At 45.6% G+C, this 11,710-nt stretch overlaps 1 protein-coding gene across 1 annotated transcript in view; it reads left to right on the top strand.

The window, feature by feature from the left end:
- The first annotated feature begins 220 nt into the window (after window positions 1-220).
- HTRA4 (HtrA serine peptidase 4) overlaps window positions 221-11,710 on the top strand; it is a 110,506-nt gene continuing 99,016 nt past the window's right edge. Inside the window, exon 1 of the mRNA XM_063931605.1 lies at window positions 221-1,569. Coding sequence (XP_063787675.1) covers window positions 1,125-1,569 — 445 coding nt within the window. The 5' untranslated portion in view covers window positions 221-1,124. The remainder of the gene's footprint in view (window positions 1,570-11,710) is intronic.

Raw genomic sequence — 11,710 nt, 5'->3', positions numbered from 1 at the left:
ATATCTATTTTCTGAGTATTTTCACTGAATCATCCAGTTATTATTTTTGCCTTTTTCCCCTTCCCTCACTTTCCATTTCATCTGTCGGTTTCCTCAGTGAAATACTTGTGACACTTACAGGGTGATGCTGGTGATAGGACGTTGCAGGGAGGAATTTAGGGGCCGGATTCGCACTAAGGTGGGACTTGATGGAAATTCACCACCTAATCAGGGGGCTGAGCAAATGATTTCAGCTAAACGTACAGAGGCGGCTATTAGAGAGGAGACAAGACCAGAGCTGGATCTGCTTGCCTGATTTCATGTCCTGGGGCCAGAACAGAGGGTGATCTTCTCACGAATGACTAGGTTCTGCAGCTTGCTTTCTAGCAGGGAGGAAAAAAGGGGCAGAGGAGAATGGGACTGGGGATCTTTTATTGAGGTGACACTGAAACATATTGGCTAGTTGTATTCAAGAGTTTCCAGGAATTATTGCCCTGCCTTAAACTAGACATCTGTGCACATAAAAAGTCAGGACTTAAAGACATCTGAATGCAATGCCGGATTGATAGGAACATCCAGTTAATAGTAAGTAGGTAAGTTGTTAGCATAGCTTTCTGAAGCCGGAGGAAAGAAGAGAGCTATTATCACTAAATGATAAAAATCTATTTCATTTAGTTGACCCAAAAAAAAATTAAAGTAGTATTACCTGAGTTTAATAAATTGATTTCTCAAAGAGAACAAGTAAATGAGTCAGGAGTATATACATAGGTTCTACAAGCTACTGAGCTAGTAGTATATACTTAGGTTCTACAAGTTACTGAGCCAGGAGTATATACATAGGTTCTACAAGTTACTGAGCTAGTAGTATATACTTAGGTTCTACAAGCTACTGAGCTAGTAGTATATACTTAGGTTCTACAAGTTACTGAGCCAGGAGTATATACATAGGTTCTACAAGTTACTGAGCCAGGAGTATATACATAGGTTCTACAAGCTACTGAGCCAGGAGTATATACTTAGGTTCTACAAGTTACTGAGCCAGGAGTATATACATAGGTTCTGCAATCAGAGTGCTTGGCAGATGTCTCTACTATATAGAAGGTGAGCTTGGAAGGTTAGGGCTAGGCTCCTTTATATCAGTAAATATGTCTCCTGTATGGACTCTGCTCCCCATATTTCTCCTCTTTCTCTCAACCTCTGCTCTCCCTCGTATCTCACGCCGCCAGACCTCTAACTGCCCCAGGCTCTGTGAGCTCTCTCGTTGCCCCCGTCCCCAGTCCCCCTGCCAGGCAGGAGAGGTAAGAGACTCCTGTGGGTGCTGTCCTGTGTGTGGGGCAGGTGAGGGAGAGTCCTGTGGACAGCGTGGGGGTTCCCCGTGTGGAGAGGGCCTGGAGTGTGTCCTGCCAGGTGTTGGAAGCACAACAGCAAGGAGAAGAGTAGGAGTGTGTGTCTGCCGTACCAGCGAGCCAGTGTGTGGCAGTGATGGGAAGACCTACAGGAACCTGTGCCACCTGAAAGCAGAGAACAGACGGGCAAGGCTGCAAAATTCCCCACCTGCCATTCATATCCAGAAGGGGCCCTGTGACACGGGTAAGGAGGCTTTGTTGGGTGCGCTGCAGTGGGAGGGTCACTAGGTTTCCAGTTTGGGAAGAAAGATAAGATATTGCCCCTATACTCCTCTTTGTCCATCTCAGATGCCTGTACCTGTCCCCTCACCTTCACCTATTCTCTTTATACAATCACCGGGTTATGGATCAATGGGTCGACCTGAAAAAGGTCGACAGTGTCTAGGTCAATCACAAAAGGCTGCCATGCATAAGGTCATCCTGGGAAAAAGGTCAACATGATCAAAAAAGTCAACACATAAAAAAGGTCGACATGAGTTTTTTTTTAATTGTGTAATTTTCTCTGTATAAGACCCAGGAACCCCAATTAGTGCACCGCGTTCTCCTTGATGGCTACCGCTGCACTTGGCAGAGGTTACTATTCCCAATCGTAGTCCATGTGGTTGGTAAAGTATAAAAATGTCGACCATTCCTCGTCGACCTTTTTACAATGTCAACCTAATGCACGTCGACCTTAGTACTGTCGACCTATCATCCGGATACCCAATCACTGTACATGCTGCACTGGTACATCAATCCAAGTCATTTGTCTATGTACATTTCATTGCTGTCTTTCTTATTATGCCTTAATTACTACATATGTATTTAGTTCTGCCTTTTGTGGACCAACCTCAGATACCGTGTGACTATGGAACGGTCATTAGTCTGCTTTACTATTTTCTTCATGTTTTCTGAGGTAGGGATGTATTTAATAATCTGTATATCCTTTATTTTCTGGTCTGCATTTACTTTGTCTGCTTTTGCATATGCCTGTTGTATGTACATCCTGGGCACTTTACAAATTTGCAATAATAATAATAATAATAATATTTAGCATATAAGCAACCAATCACACATCTAGTGAAGCGCTGCTCAGGGTCTAGAACAGAAATCATTGTTTATTTCATTTACTGTGTTCACTTTAGTCTTATTTATGTTTCGTTACTTGGACTGTCTGTGCTATTTCTGGTCTGCACTTACTTACCTTACATAGTGCAGCAATAAATTAGTACAAGACCCTGTTGGCAAATAATGTGTTCCTGCAAGCTTTAACCCTTCAGCCCCCTTCCTTGTACTGTATTTCTCATGCTGTGAGCGACATGACACTTCACATATTAGTTCTTGGCAGCTGAGACAATTCTACCCCTCTCTGCCAGAACTCATTGTACAGTATGTGTCTTTGGCTGACGTTGCTGTGTTAGGAAATTACAGGGAAACTCTTTACATTTTATTTTAGGTAACGTATGGCAGTGTTTCTCCTCTTCCTCTTCCCCTTCTCATTGACATCTACAGTTAAGCTGCTTTCAGATCGCAAATGCCGGATCCTACCCGGTAAGAGAAACGTGTCCTTACCAGGTGGGATCCGGCATTTGCTCTCCTCTGCTGGCTTTCCGACCCGGCAATATACCGGGTCGGTTGCCATAGAAGCGGGAGGCGCAGTAGCAGCAGGGGTGGAGGCGGCGCTGGGAGATAAGCTCATCTCCTGCGCCGCCTCTCCCTATGCTGTGAATGGGAGCCGTGTCGCATCGAAACGGCTCCCATTCACACTGCACCTGACCCGGTATTCAACCCGGTAATAACCCTTCTTTTTAACCAGGTTGAATTACCGGGTCAGGCGACCCGCTAATTCGGCAAAGGTGCTTTCACATCGCACACTGACCCGTTTTGACGCGACAATATGCTGTGTCGATACCGGGTTATTTGTGCGATGTGAAAGGGGTATTAGAGTGACCATATTATCCCGTTTACCTGGGATGCTCATGGATTACACAGGTTCTGTGGCTGATTAAAACCAGCTGAAATGTAGGCTTGAAGTCAGCCAGCCACAGAACCTGTGTAATCCATGAGCGTCCCAGGTAAAAGGGATAATATGGTCACCCTACGTCTACTGTACCTCCATCATGTCGATGCCACCCCACTGCTAATTCCTTTATTACAGTGCCTCTCTGTATTTTATTGCATCTCTTTATTTCATCTTCACCCTAAATGAAGGTACTTTATAAGCCACCATTCCATCCCCTTTCATTTCATCTTCACAGCGTCACCCCTGCTATAGTTGCAGCACAATCATTCTTATATATGTCAATGTATTACATCATGCAAAGAGATTTACCAAATTTCAGGGCGTAAAACATGATTTAATATGGGTTTTGCTGTTCAGTTATTCTTCATGTTTAAACATGTCCTTGACATTTCTTTGAACCATGTGGTTTAATTTATGCTAATTAGCAGAATTTTGCCTTTTATTCACTAAGATATTCTTGAAGGAGAGATTTTACGTTATCACCAGAAATATTTTTTTAAACTGCTTTCAAATGGGTGTCACATGCTTACTACACTAAGGTCTATTCATGAAGCAGTGAAACGTGTGGAGAAGTGAGCCAGTGGAGAAGTTGCCCATGGCAACCAATCAGCTGCTCTGTATAATTTTAAAGTATGCAAATTACAAATGTTACTTCCATGCTGATTGGTTGCCATGGGCAACTACTCCACTGGCTCACTTCTCCACACGTTTCACTGCTTCATGAATAGAATAGACCCCTAAATGCCGAGCAGTGTTTAGCTGCACACATCACCATAGAATATGGTACCGTAACATCGCTCATTGGGGGTGATTCAGACCTGATCGTAGATGTGCTAAATTTAGCACATCTACGATCAGCTTCCCTGACATGCGGGGGGACACCCAGCACAGGGCTAGTCCGCCCCACATGTCAGGCCCTACCCCGCCGCACAAGTACAAAAGCATCACACAGCGGCAATGCTTTTGTACTTGAAGAGTAGCTCCCAGCCAGCGCAGCCGCTGCAGCGCCCCCCCCCCCCCCCCCAACGGTCCCGCTGGCCTGCCCCCTCCCGCCCAGCGACCGCCTCTGCCTGTCAATCAAGCAGAGGCGATTGCAGAGCTAAGACAGCTGTCGGCGCTGCGGCATTGGTGCATGCGCAGTTCAGACCTGATCGGTGCTGTGCGGAAATGCACAGCAGAGATCAGGTCTGAATTAGCCCCATTATCCTGTGCACCTCTATGGGGGACAAAGGACAATTAGTGATCGTCCAGCCATTCTGGAGGCACTTTGCAGGCATGATTAGAACTGAATCTCCCCTGTATATTGCAGAATGATTGTGTGATAAAACAGCAACAAATTAATTTTAAATAATTAGAAATACAAAAGTAGTAATATTCAAAGGTATATACTGATAGGATTATATTAAGAACCATGTATTATTATTATCATCATCATCATCATCATCATCATCATCATCACCATCTTATATGTTTAAGGTGCCACATAGTTTAGTAACAATAATTTAGAAGGAGGCACCTGGTGATCTTGTCTGTATGCATAATCTTAGCAAATATGTATCTTTTTCTGCTTTTCAGAGATTTTTGGATAGTTGCCAACCAATCAAAAATTTGCTTTTTAGCTGTCTAGTGTAGACTAAAGCATTTAGATTCAAATTTGCACCTAAATGCTATTAAATGAATCCTTCAAAATGATTTAGCACTTATAGCATTGTATAGGACACTTTGTACAAGTGCACAGAAAGACAAACTTCTAGGACATCCACATTTTAGACTGATGATTAACACATTGGGGTATATGCAATTGCGGTCGAATTGCCGCAAATGTCGAAAAACGGGGCATTTTCGACACAATTTTTCCCCCCGACAATGCAATACAGTACTTTTCGACAAAAAAACGGACGTTTCAGATTCGACTTTTTGAAATTCGACAGTTGTGAAATTCGACATTTCTGCAATGGTAAAAATGCGGCTTTTCGACAAAAGTATATTCAATTCAAGAATGTCGATTCGACAACAGTGCTCTTCGACAGTAATTTCGTCAATTTCATTCCGCCTCACTTTGCTGGTGGAATCTAATAAAAAAATTTAAAAACATGTTTTTTTTATTGCTAATAGCATATCTATTTATATTAGAAGGGATTATGTACTTGGTTTGTCTATTAGGAGACACAAGTATTATATATATATTTTTAAAAAGAATATATATTTTTTTTAACTGACTAAAATAATATGGAGAGATCAGAGCATGGTTTTCAGTGGGAAGGGGTGGGAATGGTTTAAAATAAAAAAAAATGCGTGGGGTCCCCCCTCCTAAGCATAACCAGCCTCGGGCTCTTTGAGCCGGTCCTGGTTGTAAAAATACAGGGGGAAAAATGACAGGGGATCCCCCGTATTTTCACAACCAGCACTGGGCTCTGCATCCGCTCCTGGTGCCAAAAATACGGGGGACAAAAAGCGTAGGGGTCCCCCGTATTTTTAACACCAGCACCGGGCTCCACTAGTCAGAGAGATAATGCCACAGCCGGGGGACACTTTTATATCGGTCCCTGCGGCCGTGGCATTAAATCACTAACTAGTCACCCCTGGCCGGGTACCCTGGAGGAGTGGGGATCCCTTAAATCAAGGGGTCCCCCCCCTCCAGCCACCCAAGGGCCAGGGGTGAAGCCCGAGGCTGTCCCCCCCATCCATGGGCTGGAAAATATCCTGAAAATAAAATTATACTCACCAAAATCCAGTGTAGATCTGTCCTCTTCTGTTTTGTAATCCACATACTTGGCAAAAAAAACAAACCGCATTACCCGGACCACGCACTGAAAGGGGTCCCCGAATGCCGGGACCCCCCGTGACTCCGGTCACAGAGGGTCCTTTCAGCCAATCAGGGAGCGCCACGTCATGGCACTCTCCAGATTGACTGTGCGCGTCTCAGCTGTCAGACGGCACATCGCACAGCTGCACCATTATCTTAAATGGTGGGAACTTTGCGGTCAGCGGTGAGGTCACCCGCTTGAGTTAAGGGGTCCCCACTCCTCCAGGGTACCCCGGCCAGGGGTGACCAGTTAGTGATTTAATGCCACGGCCACAGGGACCGATATAAAAGTGTCCCCCGGCTGTGGCATTATTTTTCTGACTAGTGGAGCCCGGTGCTGGTGTTAAAAATACGGGGGACCCCTACGCTTTTTGTCCCCCAGGACCGGACGCAGAGCCCGATGCTGGTTGTGAAAATACGGGGGATCCCCTGTCAATTTTTTCCCCGTATTTTTACAACCAGGACCGGCTCAAAGAGCCCGAGGCTGGTTATGCTTAGGAGGGGGGACCCCACGCAATTTTTTTCTGGGTTTTTTAAACATTTTTGTGCCATCCAAAAAGTCGAATCCAGGATGCACATATCCGTCAATTGGTCCGTTTTTCGACAGCGGGACTGTCGAATCATCGACGTCATCGCGCACCGCTCAGCATTTAAGCGGCGCTACTACTATACAGGGGGCGTAACTGACCACGCCCCCTTTATTAAGCCATGCCCCCATTTCCTGCCCGGGGCGCAGAGGGCCCTCGAACCGGCCCTGTATATATATATACTGCTCAAAAAAATAAAGGGAACACTAAAATAACACATCCTAGATCTGAATGAATGAAATATTCTTATTAAATACTTTGTTCTTTACATAGTTGAATGTGCTGACAACAAAATCACACAAAAATTATCAATGGAAATCAAATTTATTAACGCATGGAGGTCTGGATTTGGAGTCACCCTCAAAATTAAAGTGGAAAAACACACTACAGGCTGATCCAACTTTGATGTAATGTCCTTAAAACAAGTCAAATCGAGGCTCAGTAGTGTGTGTGGCCTCCACGTGCCAGTATGACGTCCCTACAAACCACACAAGTGGCTCAGGTAGTGCAGCTCATCCAGGATGGCACATCAATGCGAGCTGTGGCAAGAAGGTTTGCTGTGTCTGTCAGCGTAGTGTCCAGAGCATGGAGGCGCTACCAGGAGACAGGCCAGTACATCAGGAGACGTGGAGGAGACCGTAGGAGGGCAACAACCAAGCAGCAGGACCGCTACCTCTGCCTTTGTGCAAGGAGGAACAGGAGGAGCACTGCCAGAGCCCTGCAAAATTACCTCCAGCAAGCCACAAATGTGCATGTGTCTACTCAAACGATCAGAAACAGACTCCATGAGGGTGGTATGAGGGCCCGACGCCCACAGGTGGGGGTTGTGCTTACAGCCCAACACCGTGCAGGACGTTTGGTATTTGCCAGAGAACACCAAGATTGGCAAATTCGCCACTGGCGCCCTGTGCTCTTCACAGATGAAAGCAGATTCTCACTGAGCACATGTGACAGACGTGACAGAGTCTGGAGACGCCAAGGAGAACGTTCTGCTGCCTGCAACATCCTCCAGCATGACCGGTTTGGCAGTGGGTCAGTAATGGTGTGGGGTGGCATTTCTTTGGAAGGCCGCACAGCCCTCCATGTGCTCGCCAGAGGTAGCCTGACTGCCATTAGGTACCGAGATGAGATCCTCAGACCCCTTGTGAGACCATATGCTGGTGCGGTTGGCCCTGGGTTCCTCCTAATGCAAGACAATCCTAGACCTCATGTGGCTGGAATGTGTCAGCAGTTCCTGCAAGACGAAGGCATTGATGCTATGGACTGGCCCGCCCGTTCCCCAGACCTGAATCCAATTGAGCACATATGGGACATCATGTCTCGCTCCATCCACCAATGCCACGTTGCACCACAGACTCTCCAGGAGTTGGCGGATGCTTTAGTCCAGGTCTGGGAGGAGATCCCTCAGGAGACCATCCGCCACCTCATCAGGAGTATGTCCAGGCGTTGTAGGGAGGTCATACAGGCACGAGGAGGCCACACACACTACTGAGCCTCATTTTGACTTGTTTTAAGGACATTACATCAAAGTTGGATCAGCCTGTAGTGTGTTTTTCCACTTTAATTTTGAGGGTGACTCCAAATCCAGACCTCCATGGGTTAATAAATTTGATTTCCATTGATAATTTTTGTGTGATTTTGTTGTCAGCACATTCAACTATGTAAAGAACAAAGTATTTAATAAGAATATTTCATTCATTCAGATCTAGGATGTGTTATTTTAGTGTTCCCTTTATTTTTTTGAGCAGTGTGTATATATATATATATATATATGTGTTATTATTTTTTGTTACAGAAACAAAAAAATAAATCTTTACTGCACTTCCCTTACCTTCACTGTTATCTGACAATCTAGATGCTAATCCATTGTATTCATCTTTCTGAATATCGCAACCTATCTAATTAGATTTTAAAGGAATGGAATGTAAAATATGTTATTTTGGGGCCTCTTTCTTAGAGAAATTGTGTGCCTGAAATTTGTATTGATCTCAGCTTATCTGTGATATGTGTATGTGCTGTGTGGTGACATTTAAAAAGAACCCCGAACTTCTACAACTTGTGCAAACACATCAGACACCTAGAGGTAAATTTACTAAAGGTTCTAAAAATGAAAGATTAAAAAAGATTAAGAGGATTAAAAATCGTATTCTAAACATGTCCACATCGCCCAAATCAATATACATACGCCTCCCTTGCTCCAAAGTCCCACCACATGTCACTCAGGCTCAGGGACGTGCGGTGAGCTAAATGGCTCAGGAGGTACTGGCTAGCACCAGAGGCAGATTTACACGCAATATATGAACCAATGGGTGCATGTGGGCATTATACACAGTTGCAGCAGTATAAACTCCTGGAAATTTGGTGAGTTTTGATCAGAGAGGTGCGTAAAAGTAGGCATAGACTTTTACACCAGAGTTTTGGCTTTAAAAATGATTAGAATAACACAAAGAAGATATTTCTAACATATTCTTTATATTATTCATATACTTTATACAGTCAAAACTATGGCGCAAACAATAGTACGACAGGAAAGGCTCTGCCTCACCCCACCACACGTCACTGCTCAGGCTTCCCATTCAGTTTGATATGGCCCAACATGCCCTCAGAATCTGCTTGCCCATTAAATGCCCTCACATGTACCCAGACCCCAACAAGACCTCAGTTTCCAGGTGTACTGCACATCTCCCCAACATGTCATCAGGGTCGGTCCAAGTTTATTTATTTTTTGTAAGCAAATATCAATTTTGGCCGCCCCTTGATGGGATACATTTTTTAAAGGCGTGCCACAAAAAGGGGAGTGGTCTTACAAGAAAAGGGTCTGGCTACACAATTGTACTCCCCGTGGTACAGGGCGAGAGTGGGTGACAGGGAGATAGTAGGTAATTAGTGAGGCAGGGGTGACAGGGAGTTAGGGGTGACTGGTGAGGCAGGGGTGACAGGGAAAATAAGATTTTATACCTACCTGTAAATCTTTTTCTCGTAGTCCGTAGAGGATGCTGGGGACTCCGTAAGGACCATGGGGATAGATGGGTTCCGCAGGAGACATGGGCACTTTAAGAAAGAACTTTAGGTATGGGTGTGCACTGGCTCCTCCCTCTATGCCCCTCCTCCAGACCTCAGTTAGAGAAACTGTGCCCAGAGGAGACGGACAGTACGAGGAAAGGATTTTTGTTAATCCAAGGGCAAGATTCATACCAGCCCACACCATCCACACCGTATAACTTGTGATATACTACCCAGTTACCAGTATGAAAACAATATAGCATCAGTCCGAAACCGATGAAAACTATAACATAACCCTTATGTAAGCAAAACTATATACAAGTCTTGCAGAAGTAGTCCGCACTTGGGACGGGCGCCCAGCATCCTCTACGGACTACGAGAAAAAAATTTACCGGTAGGTCTAAAATCTTATTTTCTCTTACGTCCTAGAGGATGCTGGGGACTCCGTAAGGACCATGGGGATTATACCAAAGCTCCCAAACGGGCGGGAGAGTGCGGATGACTCTGCAGCACCGATTGAGCAAACAGGAGGTCCTCCTCAGCCAGGGTATCAAACTTATAGAACTTTGCAAAGGTGTTTGAACCCGACCAAGTAGCAGCTCGGCACAGCTGTAGTGCCGAGACCCCTCGGGCAGCCGCCCAAGACGAGCCCACCTTCCTAGTGGAATGGGCCTTGACCGATTTTGGTAACGGCAATCCAGCCGTAGAATGAGCCTGCTGAATCGTGTTACAGATCCAGCGAGCAATAGTCTGCTTTGAAGCAGGAGCGCCAACCTTGTTGGCTGCATACGGGACAAACAGTGCTTCTGTTTTTCTGACTCTAGCCGTTCTGGCCACGTCAATTTTCAAAGCCCTGACCACATCAAGGGACTCGGAATCCTCCAAGTCTCGCGTAGCCACAGGCACCACAATAAATTGGTTCATATGAAAAGATGACACCACCTTAGGCAAGAATTGAGGACGGGTCCGCAATTCCGCTCTATCCATATGGAAAACCAGATAGGGGCTTTTATGAGACAAAGCCGCCAATTCCGACACACGCCTAGCCGAAGCCAAGGCTAACAACATGACCACCTTCCAAGTGAGATATTTTAACTCCACCGTTTGAAGTGGTTCAAACCAGTGCGACTTAAGGAAACTCAACACCACATTAAGGCGCCACCGGAGGTACAAAAGGAGGCTAAATATGCAGCACTCCCTTCACAAAAGTCTGTACTTCTGCGAGAGAAGCTAATTCTTTCTGAAAGAAAATGGATAAGGCCGAAATCTGAACCTTAATGGAGCCTAATTTTAGGCCCAAATTCACTCCAGTTTGTAGGAAGTGAAGGAAACGGCCCAGATGGAATTCTTCCGTAGGAGCATTCCTGGCTTCACACCAAGAAACATACTTTCGCCATATACGGTGATAATGTTTAGCTGTCACGTCCTTCCTAGCCTTTATCAGAGTAGGAATGACCTCCTACGGAATGCCCTTTTCCGCTAGTCAAACGCAGCCGCGGTAAGTCTTGGAACAGACAGGGCCCCTGTTGCAACAAGTCCTGCCCTAGAGGAAGAGGCCACGGATCTTCTGTGAGCATCTCCTGCAGATCCGGATACCAGGCCCTTCGCGGCCAATCTGGAACAATGAGAATTGTCTGTACTCCTCTTTTTCTTATTATTCTCAACACCTTTGGGATGAGAGGAAGAGGAGGAAATACATAGACCGACTGGAACACCCACTGTGTCACTAGGGCGTCCACAGCTACCGCCTAAGGGTCTTTTGACCTGGCGCAATACCTCTGTAGCTTTTTGTTGAGGCGGGACGCCATCATGTCTATCTGGGGCAGGCCCCACTGACTTGCAATCTGTGCGAAGATTTCCTGATGAAGTCTCCACTCTCCTGGATGCAGGTCGTGCCTGCTGAGGAAGTCTGCTTCCCAGTTGTCCA

This window comes from Pseudophryne corroboree, chromosome 6 (genome assembly GCF_028390025.1).
Source record: "Pseudophryne corroboree isolate aPseCor3 chromosome 6, aPseCor3.hap2, whole genome shotgun sequence".
Taxonomy (NCBI): domain Eukaryota; kingdom Metazoa; phylum Chordata; class Amphibia; order Anura; family Myobatrachidae; genus Pseudophryne; species Pseudophryne corroboree.
Note: the sequence above shows the minus strand (reverse complement) of the source record. Positions and strands in the feature narration are given on the sequence as shown.